Below are 22761 nucleotides of genomic sequence, written 5' to 3'. Positions count from 1 at the left end.
CATGCATACACGTGCATATCCACCAGATGTGTGCACATACATGTATACTCACCCACTCACATGCACACTCATGGACACATACTCATAGCCTCTGCACCCACACGTGCACACCCACACATGCACACCCACTCACACACCTGAATATGCACACACTCCACATACACACGTGCAAATGCACGCTCCTGCATGTGCAGCCATGATACACCTATACAGACACACATGCACAGTCTCTTGCACACACATGCACAGTCTCTTGCACAGACATGCACATCCACAGCCCACAGGAATCAGTGTTTTTTACCAAGCAAGGCTCCATTTCCTCTCAGGCTCTTGCAGATCTGAAGGAGCTCCAGGGAGAGGTTGCCCCATCTCTGGTTTGCAGTTTGTTAAATGGGCAGGACCAGGACTGTGCTTAGATGCCCTGGCCCTTGGTCCCCTGTGGGGTGAATGAACGGTCTTGCTCAGACAGGGCAGAATGGTGTAAACAGCTCAGCTACCTCAGGGGATCTTCTTAGGAAGGTGATTTCTAAATCTGCTACCAAATGCAATTTAAAAACAACTAAAAGAATAAAAATAAAAACCAAACCACCCTCCCCAGGAGAATTCCCCAGTTATGCCTACAAAATTTACAGCATCAGCTGTGGTTGGAATACGTTCAGGGTGGGGGTTCTTAACCCTGGCTGCAGCAAACCACCTGAAGCACTTTAGAAACTTACCAGTGTTTGGGCCCCAGTCTAGGCATCTCTGACTTCATTCATCTGGGGTGGGGGCTCAGGTAACAAGTTTAAGCTCCCAGTGATTCTAATGGGCACCAAAGGTTGCAAATTGGAAAAGCTTGAGGCTGTGGCTTTTCTAAGCCCCTCAGCCCAGTACACAGTCTGGGTGGCGGTGGGGCTGGGACATTGTAGAATGCATGGCTTCTTCAAAAGGCCTCGTCTGTGTCCCCAGTGCAGTCCTGGAGGATGGGATTGGGGCCCCAGGCTCAGAGCTCTAGAAGAGATGTAGAAAGAATGGGAGGATTCATCCTGAGTCCTCCTCTGCACTCCTGAGAACACCCAGGATACCCTTGGTTGCTGGAGTGTGGCCTAGTTGGGGGGTCGGGCCACAGAGGCACCCCGTGGAGGTGGCCCAGATGGTGGGGCCTCTGGCATCCTGCCCAGGGCATCAGGTGGGAACCTGCTGGCCTGAAATGCACTTTGTGCCACGCCCTTTCTTGGATGTACTTTCTTCCTTCTTCCTTTGTAAAGTGGGGGCATTGCATTGGTCCCCACAGTTGGCGAGGTCAGTGACAGATGTAAGGCCAGGGTGGAGGTACAGCTGTGAGCTCCCAGGCACATTCCCTGCCGGGGCCTCTCTGATACATAAACGCAGGCCTTTCCTCACAGCGGAGATGTCAGTGCAGCTTGAGATATGGATGAGCCTCCTAGAGCTGCCGTAACAATGGAGCACGCGCTGCAGGGCTCACACAGCAGGAGTGAATGAACTGAATCCTGGCGCTGGAGCATGCTGCAGGTCCAAGAGCAGGGTTTTGGCAGGGCTGGGGCGTCCTGAGGCTGCGAGGGAATCTCTGCCCCAGGCCTCTCTCTGGGCTCCTGGTGGTTTCCTGGTGAGGAACTTGGTGACCCTTGTCCTGCAGCTACATCTCTACAATCATCTCTGCCTTTGCCTGGTGGCCTCCCTGTGAGCGTGTCTGTGTCCAGATGTCCCCTCCCTATAAGGACCTATTGCATTAGGGCCCACCCTCATGCCCTCATGTTAACTCCATTACCTCCGTAAGGACCCCAACTCCAAATAAAGTCATAGCCTGAAGAATTGGGGGTTAGGACTTCAATATATCAATGTGGGGGGTGGGGGACACAATGTCAACCCATAGTAAGATGGCAACCATTGTAGCCTGGATGGGGCGCTGGGCAGAGTTCTCACCGAGTAACCGCGAGCCCTTCAGGGAGAGGCAGAAGCACGCGGGGCCTCACCTCTCAGCCCTGGGAGCCGTTCTGTGGGAGCAGCACCAGTTTAATTTGAAAACAGGTCAACCGGATGTGAAGGTAATCTGAATTCCGAGTGTCTCAGCTTGGCTACTGCGACAGAAACGTCTCCCTTGGCTGGCGAAATGACCCGCATGGGAGGCGGCAGGACAAAGACGCAGCTTGTACATTTGTTGTAGTTTATTCACAGATGTTCATGGCAGATGTCCTGGCCACTGACGGAGCAACAAGGCTGGACGGATGAGCCCGCCCTGCTCCGCTCCTCGGATTTCGGTGTTTCAATTAACCTGCTCACTGGAGTGACATTTGGGACAATGTGCAGGATCCATATCTGCCTTTGCTGCTGCAAGATGCTTCCGGGGTGAGGGAGTTGGCACGAGGGAGCCATGCGCTCTGTGATGAGATTGCAGTGAGGTGATGTCAGCCAGTCCCCGCCTGCGCCCCGCCATGCATGGAGGGAAGGAGAAGTCAAACCTGAGCGTCTGCCCGGCCACTGCATCCTGAGACGGCCTCATGCATGCGCAGGTCCAGGGTGGGCATTTTAAAGTTAAGCCTTTCCCTTCCTGCTTTCCCAGAATCAGCTGTGCTCATCAATTTTATTTGCATAATTTCAAGCATCATTAATAGTACATGGCATGAGGAAAAATTACTGAGCTCTTCCTCCATCCATGAGTGAAATTGGGTTTAGTAGAAAATTAGTTGACTTAACTGGCAAATGATGAAAGCTTAAGAGGAGAATGTTTAAATAAGGAGGACTAGGAGAGACAACTCCTGGCTGTCAAGCATGCAGCCAGGCTGGAAATCTGCCTCCTGCCTGGGGCCCGGTGCCCAAAGGAAAGGCTGGGGAGGGTCCCCAGAGAATGACGAAGGTGGAGACTCCATCTGCTTCCTCCGGCACAGTTCACGGTGACCAGCTGAGGCAGGTCTTAGGGTTGGAACCCAGAGATAGATCTGGATATGACTGGCACAGACTGGTCTGAGCCAATGCAAACTGGGCCCAGCTGCTGGAAACCAGCTTGAGCGGAACAGAACCAGGCTGAACTGGGCAGCTCAAACCAGCTCCAGGGCGGAGGATGCTGCCCTTCTCTGAGGGGAGAGGAGAAAAGCACTGGGTTTGGGGCACACATGTTGAAACAGAGGTGCCCCATGGAGGCCACCGGGTGATGGGCCCAGGGGAGGTGTGGCATGGAGATGGAGTCTTGGCCATTGAGCGTTGTTGAACACAGTGTGGATGAAGTTGCCAAGGGATGGGAAAACAGGCTTGAGGGGCACAGACTTGGGAAATATCAACACAGAAAGGCCTCTTACAGGCAAAGGAGACTGAGGAGTAGCCAAGAGCAAGCGAGATGTGGTCATGGGTGACCATGAGAAGATGCTTCTAGAAGGATGATGTGGCCAGCAACACATTGCTCATTGAGAAACCAAGTAAGAAGGAGACTGAAAAATGTCCGAAGAATTTGGTCACATGGGGCTGGGTGGGGCAGCTCACTCCTGTAATCCCAGCACTTTGGGAGGTCATGGCAGGAGGATTGCTTGATACCAGGAGTTCGAGACCAGCCTTGGCAAGATAGTGAGACCTGGTCTTTACCAAAAACAAAAAAATTAGCCAAGTGCGCCAGTGGTCCCAGCTACTCAGGCGACTGAGGCAAGAGGATCACTTGAGCCTGGGAGGTGGAGGCTACAGTCAGCCATGATCGTGCTACTGCACTCCAGCTTGGGTGACAAAGCAAGACTCTGTCTCCAAAAAAAAAGAAGAAGAAGAAGAAGAAATAAAGAAGGAAGGAAGGAAGGAAAGAAAGAAAGAGAATTTGGCCACATAGATGTCATTGCTCACCTTGGAAAGAGCATTGTGGTGCAGTCGTGGGGAACAAAAGTTCAAAGCACACCATGATGGAAGGTGTGCTTGTTTATTTTTCAAGATAAGAGAGTGCACTCATGTTTAAATGTGGATGTGAAGGAGCCAGAACAGTAGGGAGGTTGTGGACACAGGAGGGAGAGAGTATCGCTGGCAGTGGCTTCAGGGGAGGGTCCCAGGAGGAGGGACAGGGACAGCTCTTCTGCCCTGAGGTGAGAGAAGGAGCAGAGACCAGGGTATGATGTAAATGCAGCGGGCTGGGGGGCCCAGGCTGGGGCAGGGAATCGGGCGCTCCCCTCTGATGGTTTCTGTTTTATCTTTGATGCGGGAGGGGAGGGGATTTCCCATGAGTCAGGTGGAGGCAGCGGGAGAAAGGATTAGAACCAAATATGGCAAAATGTTAAGGCTTGACAAGGCAGGGAAGTGGAAGCATTGGAGCATTATATGATTTTCTATAATTTTCTGGATGCTTGGACTATTTTATAACTTATAAGCACACAGATTAGGAAAAGGTGGGGAAGAACCGCGTCTTGGCACCTAGACTTGTGAACGGCGGCTCTCCTGCATCACCCTCCCTGTTCCAAGAGGAGGCACGAGAGGCCGACGATTATGTTACGCTAAAAATCCCCGGCCCCTCTCCTGTCTCCTTTTTCCTTCCCCTTCCTTCAGTTTCAAGGAGGCATTTTAACCTCCTGGCTGAGTGGGGAGCGAGCGCAGGAGCTACATATCCCAGCCACGCCTGGCAGCCGGACACCCGACCCAAGTTGGCTGGCGGTCAGATCTTTCCCCGGAAAATTCAGACCTGGATGGGCAGAAGACCTAGATGGCAGGCAAGGGGACAGAGAGGGAGCAGGCGCTGGCATGCCGAGTGTGGTGGGATCTCGTTCAGTGTAGCCAAATGTCGTGGAAGGTTGTGGGCTTCTGCTGCTGGGGCCTGGGGCTGCCCTGGCCCCTGCCCTTCATCCTTCCTCAGGATCCAGGAGCGACTTTCCTCGCAAGGGCCTCGTCTCCCCTCATGCTCCATGTGCTGCACTGGCGTCTCAGGGAGTCTGTTTCTTGGAAGTCAAGGCCCCGGGTCAAGTCTGAACATTGACCAAAAAGCAAGACCGATGGAGGCCGTGCCGTGTCACCTGTCCCAGGTCTGGCCTGGCCTGTGTTGGGGAGGGCTGCAAGGGAAGACTCATGGAAATGACGTCGCTGACCCTCATGAGAGATCCATGCACCCCGAGTGGAGTGGGGAGAACTTGGGGAGATAGATAAGAAATGAGGACAGACCAGGCCTTCAGCTCATACCCGTAACCCCAGCACTTTGGGAGGCTGGGATTACAGGCGGATGCCTTGAGTCTAGGAGTTCAAGACCAACCTGAGCAAGTGAAACCTAATCTCTACAAGAAAAAACTCAAAAGAGAAAGGAATGAGAAGGACTGGCTTCTGGATGCTCCTAAAGGAGGCAGGATTCGTCCCTGTGGAGGAGGCATCGGGGCCCCTGTGAATCTCAGGGGTCGTGGGTTCTCGAGAAGGGATGGGGGGACCAGTGTTCTTCCTCTGCCAAGCACAGACCAAGAGAGCGTCTTGTCAGATGGTGGCTGGAGAGGAGGAAGGTGGCAGCGGACGAGCTTCAGGAACCATCTGTCAGGGAGACTGGAAGGAGCCACCCACGGGAAGGGTCAAACTCAGGGGTTCCTGCCTCTTGGAAACTGGGACCAGGGCTGGTCTGGGGCCCTTTTTATTCTGGGTGAAGCTGGCAGAGGCACAGGATGGTACGAGTAACCCCCTAGCACTCCTCCCAACTACGCTGTCAGGTTTGAGTCAGCCTAGTTGTGCTAAGTCCAACGCCAGGTGGGAGGTTTCACTATGACTCAGTGGCCAATTAAATGCTTTCAAGTCCGGGTTTAGTGCGAGGATTTGCACACCAACCTTCACTGCAAATATATTCAGCACCCACAGGCCAGTGGCTCGGGATACATGTGCACTGACTAACAAGCCAGGCGGGTCCGAATGTCCCTCGAAGTCAGTTTCTTTGCTGTGTCTCCGGCCTCCGCAGGGCCGTCTGTGGTCATTTCTCAGCTGCCTCTGGCTTCGCTTTCTTGCTGAGTCTCGGGGGTGCCTTCCCACAGCAGGTGTCATCTCATCACCCCAGTCCAGCATACATTTATCACGTTGAAGGATCAGCAGTTTCACTGTGGGCTGAGTCACTTGTCATAAGTGACTCCATTTTGAGATTATTGAGGATCACGAAACACTATCCTATATCACCACCTGCCCCTCAAGTCAGAGTAGCTTTGGTAAAAGGAATGCATTTTCCTGGGAGCCAGACTGCTTTTTCCTCGGCAGCTCTAGCGTGGAGCCAGAGGCCTTCAACATCCGAATCCAGGATGCAGGGGCTGTGTCTTAGCTTTTGGCCCTCATCTCCCACCGAGACTGCTTGAGTGGGATTGACAGCAGAGTCTTACCCCAAGGCCCCTGCACAAGTTGGTTCTCAGCAAAGGTTGGTGGAACTGGATAGAATAGCCAAGAGCCCCTGGCACACAGGAATCACCCGAGGAACTAAAAATAATCCCCAACGCCCAGGCCCCAACCCAGAACAAATAGAGGAACCCTCGGGGAGGCTTGGCCACCTTCCTCCTCTCCAGCCACCATCTGACAAGACACTGTCTTGGTCTCTGCTTGGCAGAGGAAGAACACTGGTCCCCCCATCCCTTCTCGAGAACCCACGACCCCTGGATGAGATAACCTGGATTCGGGCTCAGCGTTCACAGGCATTTGTTCTAGAAATCGAGGCCTGTCTGTAAGGAAGAGGACTGGGAACAGCCGGAGGGCCGAGTTCCCGTTCCTCTTCCTGCCGCCGTGCTGGCAGCCAGGGGGATGAGTGTGCCGTTTCCTCCAGCTCTCCTGGGAGCAAGGCCCTATTCTTAGCCCTGAGTTTGCTTACTAGGAAAGAACACTGGGGAAGAAAGTGCCAGCTTTGGATGCCAGCCCCACTTTGGGTCTGCAGTGTTGAGGATACGCTGCTCCCTCAGTTTCCCTTTCGGAGGTTCCCCCCGCCAACCGCACACCTTGCACCCCACCTGCCCCCACACCCATGCTTTGTGGTGGCTTCGGCTATAAGGAGCACCTGGACTGTGCCCCCATCTGCCTTTGGGCTCCCTTTTCCTCTGAGCCACGGACCCCGAGGGGGCCTGGCAGCTCTCAGCTGTGGCCCTGAACCCTCGAGGGCATGGGGTATGTGCTGGAGATGTTCAAGGTCATCTGCTTTTTTGGGAGATGGGAGCTGAGGGCAGGGCCATCCCAATGGCTCCATAAAGCAACTCTGGGCTGCTTCTGTTGGATACAGGGAGGTCAGTCCATCCTGGGCAGGAAGAAAATGCTTCAGGACTGTGTAATTCTTTCCTCGTTAGTGATCCTAACCCCTGCTTCCTAAAGCAGCTCATTAGATGCCCAGTTCAACCTCTGAGTTTCTTCTTTCTGCCCCCATCTGATCTGTCAGGGACCAGACAGTGACCTGCTCTGGTAATGGGCCATGGTGGGGTCAGGGGCTGCCCATGATGCTTGGGAAACGGGCACTAGTCAGGTTTGGAGGATTTCAGGGCCCTGGGGAGGCAGAACGTCTCAGGCTGCACCGGCTGTGTGTTCCCCCTGAGAGGCACCCAGTGAAGTTGTGGATCCTGCCTGCACTTCAGCCCCTGGAGCCAAAGATCTCTGAGCCCTTTGCAAGGATTCTTTTTAATTAGGTCTCTCCCACACAAGAGAAAGAGAGAGAGAATAGTTTGTTCCACAGTTTGAGCGCTACCTGGAGAGATTATTTCTAGCCACAGACCAAAGGCACAGAGAGAAATAAAACCAGAGAATTTTTAGCCTAAAAGAGACCGTGGAGATTCGCCTGAGCACGTGTCCCACATGTGGAGGCGGCAACAGAGCGATGCAGTGGCTTGCGGAAGGCTACCCAGCAAACGCCTGCTGGAGCTCCTGGCGAGGGATATTTTTCATTGCCAGAATTCAGCATTTGAATTCCTAGCCGAGGGTTTCTTCTATTAAGTGAAGGTTTATTTTTCTCCTCCCTCATCCCATCTCCCCATCCTCCTCTTGGATTTTTTAGCAAAGAGTGCCTGAGCCAGTCCTTCCCTGGATATTTACTAAGCCCCTGTGTTGTTTGTGGCCAGCTGGGAGTCCCAGGCAGGTGGGGAATGTGACAGCTGGAGAAGATGGGGCCTCAGCCCCTCTGGGAGGCAGAGTGCTTGGCATGGGAGCCGGGAATGTGAATGGGTTGACTTAAAAATTATTTTTAAATCATTCATATTTTTAAGACTGGGTCTCACTCTCTTGCCCAGGCTAAAGTGCAATGATGTCATCACAGCTCACTGCAGCCTTAACATCCTGGATTCAAACGATTCTCCCACCTCAGCCTCCTGAGTAGCTAGAATGACAGGCACATGCCACCATGCCTGGCTAATTTTTAGTATTTTTGGTAGAGATGGGGTTTCGCCATGTCGTCCAGGCTGGTCTCAAACTGCTGGACTCAAGCGATCCTCCCACCTAGGCCTACCTAAAATGCTGGGATTATAGGCGTGAGCCACTGTGCCGGGCCGGCTTTTTAAAAAATTATAGTAAGACGCATATAACATAAAATGTGCTGCTGTAACCACTTCGAAGGGCACAGTTCAGTGGCAAAGCACATTCACATTGTGGTGCAACCATCGCCACCATCTATCTCCAGATCTCTTCCTGCAAAACTGAAACTCCTTACCCGTTAAACAATAATTTCCTGTTCCTTCCTCCCCTGAGAGGGTAGCTTTTCCGGGTGGATTAATTTGGGCACAGTGCAGGGGCCAACTCTAACCAGGTGACCTGCAGAAATGCTCCATTCCCCTGGCCGCCCTACCCCTACCCCTTTCATCTTGGGATTTAGACTCCTATTCATCTGGCCTGGGGACACTCAGAAATATATTCTAACCAGCCAGTTTGGCAATTCCACGCAAACTTCCCCGTCCTACCCAAGCACTGGCTATTGGCAGTGGGCAGACGGTGGGGTACGCAGCAGATGCATTTCATGTTCCTTCTGTCCCTGAGGTCCTCCCTCTGCCCACCCCTATCTGTGGGGGCTGCTGAACCGTCCTCTTGACCCAGCCCTGGCCTGAGAGTTCAAGAGAAATGAGGACTTGGCCTTGGAGGTGCAGAAAGGTCTGGACAGGAGCGTTTTGCGGATTCAGCAGGATTGGTGGAAATGCACAGCCGTGCCTCCCAGGAACCTTTGGCTGAAGGTTGTCGGGGGATGGCGTTTTCAATTCATGTCACTGCTCCAGCCAATCACTTAGCGTAAAATTGCCCGTAAAAGTAAACTTAAAATACAAGTGATAAAACTAGTCTCCCTGCAGCTGACCTTTCTGCTCTCCAGGGGACAAGGCTCAGGTTTCTTCTGACAAGAGCAATGAGGCCGCTGCGGACACCTCCAGGGACGTCCTCCCCTTCCATTGAAAATCCTTGTTTTTCAGGGTTGGGGACATGTGGGCTTCTCCTTAACTCCTCCTGGGAAGGGGATGCTGCTGTCTCCAGGCTGACTGGTCTCCCTCCTCTGCTGTGATGTCCTTTGAGCCGCGTGGAGGGCCACTGGGCCCAGGTCCAGACCCAAAGGCCAGTGGCCGAGGCACCTTCGCCCCTGGGCCCCTCACTCACCCACACTCTCTCCGGGGAGGCTTTTCTCGGCCAACTGTTAAACATTGAAACCAGTTATTCCTGAGGGTCATCTCATCTACCGCTTTGTTATTGCTTCATGAATACAGCAGATGTTTAGTGGGTCAGGTCCTGTCCTTGGTCTTGAGTTTTAAAGATGGCCTGACCCTGCCCTCAAAGGGGCCTCCAGGTGGGAAGAGGTGTGTCCCAGGTATGGAGGGAGCAGAGTGGGAGGGGTGTCTCATGTAAGGCTTCCTGGAGGAGGAGGCGATGTTTGAGTTAAGCACGTGGAGGTGAGAAGAGTATTTTAGACCCAGGGAATGGTTTCTGTGAAAGCAGGGCACCGTCGCAGGAGAACCTTGGTAGGATCAGAGGGGAGGGTTTGGCTGGGTCCACCTTGAAATTTCTGTGGCCCCTGGCCTCACGTGTGACAGAGACAGGAAGTGTCCGCTCTCACTTATCTTAGTTGCATGCTGGTGACAGCTGCTGTCTTATTGTAGATTCCTTCTCCCCCATCCGTTAATATTCCTCCCTTTTTTTCTGGTTTAGTCAAAACTTTGACTTCACACTGAGCGGGGTGTGCATGGGGGAAGCAATTGCTCAGCAATGTGCCCCTGCTCCTGCCCGGGTGGAAGGACCTGGGTTCGAAGGTTTAGGGCTGATGCTTCGTGGGGTGAGGACTGACCGCCCAAGTGGGTCCTGCATAAGGTGGGGCTCAGTGGGGGTCCACCTTCTGCCCACTCCCTTGCTCCCTCCATGCACACCCAGTGGGCCTGTGCTGGAGAGGCTGCTGCAGACCCTGGGGGGCACAGGGTGTGGTGCAGGGGCTGCAGCTGTTGCTTCCACAGGGGTTAGGTGGGGAAGCATCCTGGAAGTCCTGGCTCAGAGGCAGTGGGAAGCCTCAGAAAGGGTCAGGACCCTGGGGAGATGTGACCAAGTTTCCATTGTAGAAAGACTCTGATCCCAGCTCTGCTCCTTCCTGGCTGTGTATCCTTAGGTAAGTTACTCAGACTCTCTGTTTCCTCATCTGTAAAGATGGGAACAGGATGAGAATGGGTCTGATCTGGTAGGGTAGTTGCTAAGATGAAAGGAACTGATGCATCAGTAAGTTGAAAGCACATAGAATGATGCCTGTGTCCAAAATGTTAGCCTTGAAGATGGCGAGGATGATGGACTCGCCTTAGAACCACAGCGTGGCGGTCTCCCAGGAGAGGGCTGTGAAGTGCTACAACCCCTCTGTCCTCTCAGTGGCCCCGGTGTCTGGGACTAGGGTCAGGGGTGTGGTCAGTGATGGGGCAACAAAAGGAAGCTCCCAGGACAGAGAGATAACATGTTGCCTGGAAACCAACCAGAGATCTGTAGGGAAACCAGTCATGTTCCTGGTGCAGGTAGCAGCTCCTAGACCCACCTACGGTTTGTATTTTCAGGATTGTCTTAATTTTACTAGACCCAGATTCCATGTGGGAGGAGCAGCCACCCCCTTCCTGGTTTCTGCAAGGAAGGGGATAGAGGGAGCATCTTTGTGTCCTTTTGTGTGTGGTTCTCAATTGGGTTGGGGAGGTGAGGAAGAGGGGACTTCTGGAGCCCCAGGGCAAAAAAAAAATGAAGCTTCTTTCTGGGGCATCAGTTTTACTGGAGGAGTTTTGGGAGTGAGAAAGTCCATGCTTCACAGAAAACAACAGGGGTATCTTGCAGAGTGAATGCAGAATTTGTTCGACACTTAAACGTACCACCAAATATTTCATGAAGTCTCCAGTTTGTGGGAGCTGCTGCCTGTGATGGCTCCAGACCCCTGGGGCCTGTGCTCCTTCTCCTTTGCTTTCTGGGTATTTCAACCAAAAAGCTGAAGAGGGAGGCACTGCCTTAGAAGCCGTGGATCAGAGAATCCCATGTGGCAGGCGGTCTGGGTTGGAAAGAGGGGAAGACAGGAAGGTTGGAGGGATGGGGGAGGAGCCCGTGGCCATTTTTAAGTTTATAGACAAGAAATGAGGAGGAAACGGTTATTAGGTTTTCACATTCCCCTCTCACACTTAGCAGCAAAGGTTCTGACATGGCGGGGAAGCCAGTGTGGGGACAGCGCAAGAGGCTGGTGGGGGTACCAGCTGGAAGTGGGGGGCAAGGCCCAGAGAAAGCGCCTCCCCTCTTGCTGCCTTTCTCTGCAGGGTAAGGCTGACCTCTGATGGCTTAGTCCCTCTGCTGGCAGCTTCTCCCCACCTCTTTCCATCACAGCGCTGTCGGCAAGTCACCAGAAACATCACTGACACGGTGCCACTTTGGACGGTGTGCTAACGGATGGTGTGCACAGTCCCCTCCCCGAGCTTCTGAGCATGCGCAAAGCGAGCGTGTACCTTTCAGGCCTGTACTTTTCCACCTGGCCTGAATGGTTTCAAGGAGCCCAGACACAGCCCAGGAAACTGATCAATCCTGGCCCCTTGCCATTAATGAGCAGGTGACCTTGTCAAAGCTCATCATCTCCCCAGCCTGACTCTGCTTATCATGTGGGTCCCTGAAGGGCCTCCCTAGTAGGAGGTATCCTAGGTCTCTTACAGAGCTGGCACCTGAACCCCGAATCCTGGGGAGGTGGGCATCCCCGGGAGATGGGGCCCGATGGCCTGGCTGCTTCCCAATCTGGGTTGGGAGCAAAGGACAGTTACATCCAGCTCCATGAGGTGACGCGTCCACCAAGAGCTGTTGAGAGAGAAAAATGAAGACAGGGCACGTGGCCTTCTCTGCCCATCCCTCCACCAATGGGCCCCTCCTCAGGACACCTCCACTGTGCCTCAGCACATGCTGTTCAGATCTCCGCTCCAGCACCCCTAGGCGTACACACCTCACATGGCTCGTGCTCCTGGGGCTGGGGCCACATCCCACGTGTCTCTGAGTTCATGATGTGGGCACAGGGCCTGGCACCCCACATGCACTCAAGAAACATTTGTTAAAGAGAATTATCTTGAGGACCCGGTGGGGAGCGGGTGTTTGGGGAAGCAGGTGCCTGACCGGGTTCTGCATGCATTCTGAGCTCCCGGGCGTCCTCCTCTGGTGGAGTGGGGAAGGGAATGTGGAAGGACCGTCTCTGTGGAGGATGGCGCATCCCACCTGACTCGGGCTCAGCGTAGACTTAACTGAATGAACAAGTGACCGGATGCCTCATCATTCCCTGCAGGGGAGACACCGAGGCTGTAGAGTTGGAATAAGCAGGGGCTCCTGGAGGGAGGAGCTGGTTTGTACGGATGCTGGCAGGGGGGTTGTGGGCAGAGGAGTTTAAAATGGCAGCTGTGGCTGCCGGGACAGGGGGCTTTGAACCCTTCCCCAGGGAGGCAGACTGAGCAGATGTGGGGATTCTAGAGGAAGCCATGGGGTGTGGTCATGTCCTTCCATGTCCTCCTGTCCATGCTCCTGGAGCCGGGGACCTGGGGGGGCCAGCAGGAGGAGATGACCCAGCAGCTCCAGCCAGATGGGATGCCAGATGGCAGAGGGGCACCACCCCTTCTCTGACCAAGCTGCGTCTTCCAGGTCACCAGAGGCAACCTTGTCCCAGATGAAAACCTGTGTGTAAATGACCCGGCAGGTGAGGGCAGGCAGGTCCCGTGCGGTGCCCGGAGTGGGAAACAGGTGACCAGTGGCCTGCAGGAGCTTGTGGCCTCAGCCAACCTGGGCGCCAGGAGCTCGGTCACTCCTGCAAGACTGCACTTTTCTGAGGCAGGAGGTTTGGGGCCCTCATCCAGACAAACACATAGCTGAGCTTGAGGACTGCAGCCAGCATCCATGGGATTTGTGAGAGTTAGAGAAAGGCTCCCTCTCTGGGTAGCCACAGCCCTGCGGGAGCACATTTGTGGCAATGACAAAAAGTGCCCCTTCTTCCCGGCAGGTAGCCCAGGCTGGGTGCATGGGAGCCCACACTGACGTCAGTCCCACCTGCCCCTCGCTGGATTGCCTTGTGCAGTGAAAAACCTACGTTACCGTATAGGGCCATCCTGCTCACTTCCTGTCTGAGAGTCTGTGCTAAGCTCTCTGCACTTTTACCGTTCATCCTGGGCTCTAAGGAACTGGGGCGGCTGGTTGGGCAGGTGGGTCTTGGGGCCCAGACTCTGAAGGGCTCTTCTCTCAGTAACTTAGGGGTGCCGCCAGGCCGGGGGAGCTGCCCGCTCACCATGCCCCTGCCCTTCGACCTCATCTATACCGACTACCACGGCCTGCAGCAGATGAAGCAGCACATGGGACTCTCCTTCAAGAAGTACCGGTGAGAGGGTGGCCAGAGGGTGGGCACGTGACCTGCATGCCAGGAGAGAAAGCTCCTCCTTCACACCCTGCCCCCACATCCCCACTCGGCCAGCTGGGCCCAAGTGGGAGAACATACTGTCCTGCATCCTGCCCTCCGCCCTCCCCTCCCCTTCCCCCCTCTCCTCCCCCATCTCTCCTCCCCTCCCCCTCCCCCTCATCTCCCCCACCCCCTCCCCTCCCCTTCCCCCATTCCCCTTCCTCCATTCCACTCTCCCGCATTCCCCCTCCCCCTTCCCTCCCCTCCCCTTCCCCCATTCCACCCTCCCCCCCCTCCCCTTCCTCCATTCCACCCTCCTCTCCCCTTCCCCGTCCCTTGCCCCTACCCCCTTCTCTCCCCTCCCCCCCCCTCCCTTCCCTTCCCCCATTCCACTCTTCCCCCCATTCCCCCTCCTCCTTCCCCTTCCCTCCCCCCTTCCCCCTCCCCTTCTCTCCCCTCCCCTTCCCTTCCCTCCCCTGCCACTTCCATGTCTGCCTCCCGGCTAACACAATGATAATTAATAAACCACCCAGGGAGTTGCTCCATCACCCCTCTGCTGCTTTGAGGCTGGGGGCAGGGGACCAGGGTAATCTACATGGAGTGGGGCTGAGGAAGTGGAGAGGGGTACAAGGGAACGGGACAGTAACCAGGGCTGTGACCCTGCTGTGGGGACCTTGGGGTGGGGAGAGTTGCTCAGCACTCCCCTCTTCCTCCACCCCACCCTCTCTCCGTCTGGAGGAAGGCCAAGGCCATCGCTCCCTGTCTCACTGCAGCCAGCGGGATGTGGGGCTTAATTTAGCACAGAGAGCCCTGCTATTTATTACGTGTGCTCCAGTCCCATTGACGATCCCACATGATTTTATTAGGGAAAAAAGTGACAGGCAGTGTTATTGCTTTTATTATTAATGCGCGTTCTCTATGCACTGGGCGCTCTCTCCCACCCCAGGCCCCTTCCCTGGGGGAAAAGTGCCGACCTCAGCACTCTGCAGACAATTCTGGGTCACCAGGAAGGACGCTGGGGTGAGGAGCTCCTTGCAGGGCCTCTGAGTCTTGGTGCTTTTTTTCAGGTGCCCCTTCCAAGGGGTAGGGTGGGCAGAGGGTGTGGCTCTGGGGCTGTGGCCCATTGAGAGTGGCCTCGGAGTTCGTCTGGCCCTGCGGTTGGCGGATCTATAGGAACAAGCCCCCTCTGTTTTGAACTTGGGCCTCCACCGCTGGAGGCAGCAGAGGGAGAAGAGCCCTGTGGAGCAGAGCCTCTGCCCAGCTGCAGGGTCCACCCCGGCTGGGACCAGTCTTGCAGAGGAGGCTCAGAAGTGCTGCCACCCAAAGACAGCCCATGGGCAGTGCCTGGGACCCTGCCTGTTGCATCCTGGCCCTATAGACCGGGCACATCCAGGGGTGTCAGGCTCCTGAGCAGAGGGGCTATGGACTCCCGACCCAGGCAGGTGCAAATTGTATAGAGGACCTGGGGGACAACAGAGAGGGCCCCCTCTCCAAACAGTGCCTCCCTTCTGGGTGGCAGTAATGGCTACAGTTCCTGAGTGCTAACCACGGACCGTGGGCCAGGAGCCTCCCTACAACCCTGAGACAATTGGGCTGTTGTTTTTCCCACTTGACAGATGAGGCAGCACAGAGAAGTGAAGGCACTTGCCTGTGGTCACACAGCAAGGCAGTGTCCTAGTCCAAGTGCTAACACACACTGTGCTACTCTGACCCCGCCACTGGCTGGTGACAGTGCTCGTGGCTGGGGCAACTCCAGCCCAGGGACACATAGGGAGGTTACTGACCTTGGTTCCCGGTCCCTGGGGGGGCAGGTGCCGAATCAGGGTCATCGACACCTTCGGGACGGAACCTGCATACAACCACGAGGAGTACGCCACGCTGCATGGCTACCGGACCAACTGGGGCTACTGGAACCTCAACCCCAAGCAGTTCATGACCATGTTTCGTGAGTGCCCCACTGGGTGGGGGTGGGGTCAGGGTCAGGAGGTCCTCCTTGTGGTTCTCAGAGGTGGCGCGAGAGGCGGCCAGGGTCTCGCTCCTCCCTCTCTTTCCTTCTCCAGCCAGTGGGGTGGTGGGACCCAGCAAGCATCGCCTTCTCCTTCTCCGTAAGTGTATGAACCAGGAAGGAAGCTTCTGGTGCTATTTGGGGAGCAGGAAGCATGGAGGGGATGTCCAGGGCGGGGTGACCTCCCTGACTCCAGCAGACGTAGCCTTCACCCTCCAGGAGGGCGGTTGGGCACACAGTTCCAGAACACAGGGGACTCCGTGGCCTCCCAGAAAGACAGGCATTCCAGAGTAGGTTGGAGAACTTCCCTGGGTGGAAAGGAGCAGGCAGGCAGAGGGAACAGATGCAGTAAAGAGGGATGCGGGAAGAACTGGAAGGTTCCAGAAATGCAGGAGTGGACTTGGCTGCCAGGGCTCCAGGCAAGGAACGTGAGTGGAGCTGGGCTTCAGCTATTTGTTTGTTTGTTTTTTGAGACAGGATCTGGCTCTATTGCCCAGGTTGGAGTGCAGTGGTGTGATCTCCTCAGCTCACTGCAGCCTCGACCTCCTGGGCTCAAGTGATCCTCCTGCCTCAGCCTCCCAAGTAGCTGGCATTACAGGCACCCACCACCACGCTCAACTAATTTTTATATTTTTTGTAGAGAAAGGGTTTCACCAGGTTGCCTGGGCTGGTCTTGAATTCCTGGGCTCAAGCGATCGGCCCACGTAGGCCTCCCAAACTGCTGGGATTACAGGCGCAAGCCACCGTGCCTGGGTTTCAGTTGTTTTTAATGATACTCTAAAATGTATATACAACTGACCTATCCTGTTAAACGCAGCTCACTGAAAACAATTTCACCTTTTCTTGACATCTCAGGGTCAGTTCTCTGCCTCCCACCCAGGTGCATGGGCCTGCTCTTCTGGACGGCAGAGGTGCGGAGCTGTGTCCCCTCCCCGTGTCTGCTTCGCGCTGCGCTCTTCCACCTTAGTGGGAGGCTCTTGGCTGTCACTTTTAATTGTTGTCAGTATATCTGCCTCCAGCGGCATCTTGCGTGTGGCTCTTTGAAGGCTCTGGGCCAGAAAGCTAGATAAGCACCCTTGTTAGGATTGCATCTATTAAATTAAGAGCATCACAGACTCTGAGCGGAGTCCTGAGGGACTTGCTTGTGAGTAAAGTATATGATTTGTATTTAGCCTGTCAAATTCATGGCATCTCTTGTGGGTGCTTGGACTATTCTTTTTTTTTTTCTGATTCTCTAGACTCTAGGCTGTACTGGGGCAGATGTGATTTTTGAATAAATAAGTAATGGCATCATTGAATTGCAGAAGGTTGGGAAAGTGGGAAGGTTCCTGGGGCCCACGCAGTCCAGATGAGAAAACCAAGGCCCAGAGAGGTAGAGCATGCAGCCTGAGGTCACACAGCTCAGTCGGGACCAGACTCCTTCTGCAGGGCCTATTTCAAGGTTGCATTAGACTTCTCACTGTCCTCCCAGCAGAAAAGTGCTTGGGGTAGAGCAAGCACAGGGAGCAGATTTCTGGAGGGAAAGGAAATGGGGAGTGGAAATAGAGGTGGGGAGGAAATGGTGTTGCTCTGGGCTGTGGAAGAGGAAAAGCTACGGAGATGAGAGGCTTGGGTAATTAGATCACTTAGAAGGGAAGCAGTCAGGCCAGGCATGGGGCTAACACCTGTAATCTCAGCACTTTGGTAGACTAAGGCGGGCAGATCATGAGGTCAGAAGTTCGAGACCAGCCTGGCCAACATGGTGAAACCCCATCTCTACTAAAAATACAAAAATTAGCTGGGCGAGGTGGTGGGTGCCTGTAATTTCAGCTACTCAAGAGGCTGAGGCAGGAGAATCGCTTGAACCCGGGAGGTGGAGGTTGCAGTGAGCTGAGATGGCACCACTGCACTCCAGCCTGGGCAACAGAGCAAGATTCCGTCTCAGGGAAAAAAAAAAAAAAAGAGAGGAAAAGAAAAAAAGAAGGGAAGCAGTCAGATTGGAGGCTGGTAAGAGGAGCATGGAGGATCAGGGCACCAAGGAGTGGGGTCTTTTAGCCAAGGTTCCTGAGTTCACGTTGGAGGACCACTGAAGGTTCTTCAACTAGAGAATGTCATGAAGAAACTTTTTTTTTTTTTTTTTTTTTTTTGATACAGAGTCTGACTCTGTCCTCCAGGCTGGAGTGCAGTGGCATGATCTTGGCTCACTGCAACCTCTGCCTCCCAGGTTCAAGCGATTCTCCTGCCTCAGCCTCCCAAGTAGCTGGGACTACAGGTGCCCGCCACCTCGCCTGGCTAATTTTTTGTATTTTTAGTAGAGATGGGGTTTCACCGTGTTAGCCAGGATGGTCTAGATCTCGTGACCTCGTGATCCGCCCGCCTCGGTCTCCCAAAGTGCTGGGATTACAGGCGTGAGCCACCGCACCTGGCCTTTTTTTTTTTTTTTTTTTTTTTTTCTTTCTGAGACAGAGTCTTACTCTGTCGCTCAGGCTGGAGTGCAGTGGTGCGATCTTGGCTCCCTGCAACTTCCGCCTCCTGGGTTCAAGCGATTCTTGTGCATAGCCTTTGGAGTAGCTGAGACCACAGGCACACGCCACCTTGCCTGGCTAATTTTTGTATTTTTAGTAGAGAGAGGGTTTTACCTTGTTGCCCAGGCTGGTCTGGAACTCCTGAGCTCAGGTGATCCACCTGCCTCGGTCTCCCAAAGTGCTGGGATTACAGGCGTGAGCCACTGTGCCTAGCCGGAGAAACATCTTTATTGAGGCATATTATCCTGTCGGACTGCAGGTGGCCAAAGACGATGGAGCAGGTAGGAGGGGGAAGCAGAAATGGGTTAAGAGGCTTCTGCAATGTCCTGCAGTGAGAAAATGAGGACTTGTCCCAGGGTGGAGCCCACTGGATGTGGATTTCTAGACCTGGCAAACTCCTACTCATCCTTCAAAACCTCAAGTCAAATGTCTCCTCTTTTTACCATCACTTTCACTGATCCCCTCATCTACTCCAGGCAGAATGTATTGCCTCTTTACCTCTATTTTTATAATTCTTAAACTTAACTCTGTTAAAGCATATATTGAAGTATGCTAGAGTTATTTGCTTATACATTGCTTTTCCCTGATAGATCATGAACCACTCAAAAAGGGGCCACTAATTGGTTTATCTTAATCTCTCTGGAGCCAACCTAGATCCTCAGAGAACATTAATTGATTGAATAAATCGAAGAAAGTGGGGACAAAAGGGAAGAGGGAGGCTGGCCAGTTTTAATGGCTCAGAGTCCAGGAAGGAAATCAGGAGCAGGCCTGTTCCCATCTAGCTGACTGATTTCCCCAGGGAGCTAACTGGGGGAGCTGCTGCCTCTCCTGGCCTTACCCTTGCTCTGCCCCCAGGAGCTCTTGGCTTAATGGTCCCTGTTATTTTAATTGGTTGCCATACTTCCCTGTTCCCCTCCGACTGGCTTAGCTAATTGTGTTCTAAATGTGTCCCTTCTGGTGGAGTTGGTGGAATGAAGGCAGTTTAGTGCAGGATTCTTCAGCTTTAGAGAGTGGTGGAAATGGGAGAGAGGGCTGGGTGGCAGCTTTGGAGGAGCCAGAGGGGAGGGGGAAGATGGGTGCTGGACAGGTAAACAGGGGCGGGCAGGGGCTGCTTTGCCTGGCGTGGACAGAGCCTCCTCAGACGGAAAGCTGTCCTGACCCTGACCACCCACAGAAAGAACTCCAGGCCTCCAGGGCTCCTCCTGACCCTCCTGAAGCTCTAGAGGAGAGAATGGTTGGTTCTGTAGCTGGATTTTCAGGCCCAAGAATCTGTGAGCTTTGCGGGCACTTACACAGGAAACCGTCATCTCTTCTAAGCTGTACCAGATGTCGATTACTACATCTTGTGGGCCTTGAGGGGTGGGTGGAAATACTACAGTAGATCTACGCATTTGATTAAAACATGCATCCCAATTGGAGAAACATTAAAATGTGGGGAATGTGCATTCAAAATGAAGAACTAGGGTATTTAGAATCAAAGCTGTTGTGGGAAATCAAGGCTGGGTGGCTGCTCCCAGACTGCTCGCTCACCATAGCCCCTTCCATGCAGGAAGGTAGATTAAATATCATTGGATTCAATAAATGGTTTATTCGGGATCCTAGTGCGCAGAAAGCAGGGCTTGTGTGTCTTGCAGATTCGCAGCTCTCATGTTCCTGTTAACCCCTCCCTGGCAGACAGAGCTTTAGCAGTCACTGCGCTCCACACATGGCCATGGAATTGGAGCACGAGATCAAACACGTTCCCTGGCCCTGGTGCGTGGGTTCCTGGGAATAAATAAGTCAAATGGCAAGGAAGTCCCGGGGCGATCCCTGCTTTGACAGAGACCTAACTGCCGCAGATGGGGCCACAAAGGGAGGCACAGTCCACCCCCGAGAAGGCTTCCAGGAAGAGGTGTTGTGTGAGAGGGGCCCTGAAGGCTGAGTAGAATTTCCTCATCCAAGACAAAGGGAGGAGGGCAGTGCAGGCCGAGGGGACAGCAGCAGGGACAATGCTTGGAGGTGGGAATGGGAGCCTCTCTCCCGTCTCACCCATCTTTCTCCAGCATTCATTCAGCCAGCCCAGGCTCTGTTTCAGGTGCTGGGGGCACAGAAGTGAACAAAACGGAACCATTGCCCACAAGGGGCTTCTATTTTAACAATTATTATTATTGTTTTTGGAGATGGAGTCTTGCTCTGTTGCCTAGGCAGGAGTGTAGTGGCGTGATCTCGGCTTACTAAAACCTCCGCGTCCCAGGTTCAAGTGATTCTCGTGCCTCAGCCTTCTGAGTAGCTGGGATGACAGGAGTGTGCCACCACACCTGGCTAATTTTTATATTTTTAGTAGAGATGGGGTTTTGCCATGTTGGCCAGGCTGGTCTTGAACTCCTGACCTCAGGTGATCCACCCACCTCGGCCTCCCAAAGTGCTGGGATTACAGGCGTGAGCCACCACACCCGGCCTATTCTGACAATTATACATGAACAAATAAATATATAGTCTAATGTCTGGTCAGTAAGTGCTATGATGAAAAATAAAGCTGTTAAGGGGACAATGAGTGACCGGGGTCAGGACAGACCTCTCACCGGCCTGTGAGCACAGTTCTGTATGGAGAGGGGTTGCGTCCAGCAGGGCTCTGGGTGGGCTGGATGGTCAAAGGTGTGGTGGGAGGGGAATGGAGGCAGAGCCTGGTGATTGTCAGGTGGACTTTGGCATATGAGGTTTTGTGCAGAGGAGGAACCTGATATGGCCTAGATTCAAAAGTGTCATTTCAGAGAAAAGACTCTACCAAGACAGCCACAGGAATGGGGAGGCAGCTGTCAGGGTGGTCCCACTGAGAGCTGATACGGCCTAGGCCGGGGTGCAGTCATGGAGAAGGTGGAGAAAGTTCCACCTGGGATGACAGACGCTGCCTATGGGCTCAGGTGGAGGGCGGAAAGATGAGTCAGAGGTGCAGCCAAAGCTTGGTGCTCCAGGGACTGTGAGGAGGGCAGAGTCCCTGCTGGGTCACCCGGGGCCTCAGCCTCAGTTTCCTTATCTGAAAACAAACAGGGGGACTTGATGACCTCTTAGGCTGCTGCTGCTACTGCTGCTGGTGCTTCTTCCTTCTTCCTCCTCCTCCCCTTCCTCCTCCTCTTTCTCCTCTTCCTTTTTTCCTCCTCCTCCTCCTCTTCTTTCTCCTCCTCCTTCTTTTTTCCTCCTCCTCCTCCTCCTCCCCCTCCTCCTCCGTCTCCGTCTTTGTCTTCGTCTTCTTCTTCTCCTTCTTTCTCCTTCTTGCACAGGGTCTCGCTCTGTTGCCCGGGCTGGAGTGCAGCGGTGCGATCAAAGCTCACTGCAGCCTTGAACTAGTGGGCCCAAGCGATTCTCCCACCTCAGCCTCTCGAGTGTCTGGGACTACAGGCGCATGCCACCATGCCTGGCTAATTTTTCTATTTTTAAATAGAGACAGGGTCTCACTTCGTTGCCGAGGGTGATTTCAAACTCCTGGGCTCAAGGGATCCTCCCGCCTCGGCCTCCCAAAATGCTGGGATTATAGGCGTGAGCCACTATGCCAGGCCTAGGTTTCCTTCTGCTCTGAGCTTTGTGGCAGTCTCTGGGAAGGGGGTTCCCAGGCGAGGGCTCTCCGGACCGCACTCCTACGCCCCGCCCCCTTTCCCACCCCTGCCAAAAGAGGACCTCTTGGGCGGGGCAGTCCAGGGAGGCCTGGGGCTGCCATTGGTTGTTTGGTGACCCCGTTCCTTTTGCATGCTCGGGCTGCAGCTCACACCCCCGACAACTCCTTCATGGGCTTCGTGTCCGAGGAGCTCAACGAGACGGAGAAGCAGCTCATCAAAGGCGGCAAGGCCAGCAACATGGCCGTGGTGTACGGCAAGGAGGCCAGCATCTGGAAGGTGAGTGCGGCCCCTGCACGCGGGAAGCACCAGCCTGCCCAGCACAGGCCCCCGCCTGGGTCCCGCATCTCCTCCTTCCAGGATGCGGCGCCCACCTCCCGCCCAAGCCCTGCATGCTGGAAATGTCTCCCATGAACAGTTCAGGACAGAAAGTTCCTAAGTGCTATTTAAAGACACCCAGTCTGGAAGCTGACAGCTTGTCCCCCGGACTCTCGTAATAAATGATTCCTTAATTGAGGACTGTGACTAAATCTTCCACCCTCCCAAGGAACAGATCAATAGACAATGTAAGCCCAGCAAGGGCGTCGTCGGTGGGTGGGGAGTGGTCAGGCTAGACTTGGGGGTTCTGTGGGATGAAAGGCAGAGAGAAGCAAGAGAGGCGTAGAGATTAGAACCCCATCTTCAGGGTTGGGGGTCCCCAGAGAGGAGCTGTCTGCACGGGGTGTTGTCTGCGAATCACCACTAACCTGCTGTCTGTCTCTCTGTTCCCTGCGCTCCCCCTGGCCACGAGGCAGCTCCAGGTATGGAAACCGCTTGCAGCCGGCCCCTTCTGCCCTCTGCTCCCTTCCCCGCTCCAGCAGCCGCTCCAGGGGTCTCTCCTCGTGATGTTCCCCTCCTCGT

At 54.3% G+C, this 22761-nt stretch overlaps 3 protein-coding genes across 16 annotated transcripts in view; 1 reads left to right on the top strand and 2 right to left on the bottom strand.

Annotated features, from left to right (window-relative positions):
* MXRA7 (matrix remodeling associated 7) overlaps positions 1-22761 on the bottom strand; it is a 1130960-nt gene that overhangs the window by 219457 nt on the left and 888742 nt on the right. The window lies entirely within an intron of this gene.
* The window catches only part of JMJD6 (jumonji domain containing 6, arginine demethylase and lysine hydroxylase), a 1042475-nt gene that overhangs the window by 180697 nt on the left and 839017 nt on the right, over positions 1-22761 (bottom strand). The gene's annotated exons all lie outside the window — the stretch shown is intronic.
* The window catches only part of MGAT5B (alpha-1,6-mannosylglycoprotein 6-beta-N-acetylglucosaminyltransferase B), an 81446-nt gene that overhangs the window by 41038 nt on the left and 17647 nt on the right, over positions 1-22761 (top strand). For both annotated transcript variants that reach the window (XM_050764222.1, XM_050764221.1), the window contains 3 exons: positions 13616-13747; positions 15577-15710; positions 22010-22140. In XM_050764222.1, the coding sequence (XP_050620179.1) occupies positions 13616-13747; positions 15577-15710; positions 22010-22140 (397 nt within the window). The remainder of the gene's footprint in view (positions 1-13615; positions 13748-15576; positions 15711-22009; positions 22141-22761) is intronic.

Source organism: Macaca thibetana, chromosome 16, assembly GCF_024542745.1.
Source record: "Macaca thibetana thibetana isolate TM-01 chromosome 16, ASM2454274v1, whole genome shotgun sequence".
NCBI lineage: Eukaryota > Metazoa > Chordata > Mammalia > Primates > Cercopithecidae > Macaca > Macaca thibetana.
This window is presented reverse-complemented; position numbering and strand designations above follow the sequence as displayed.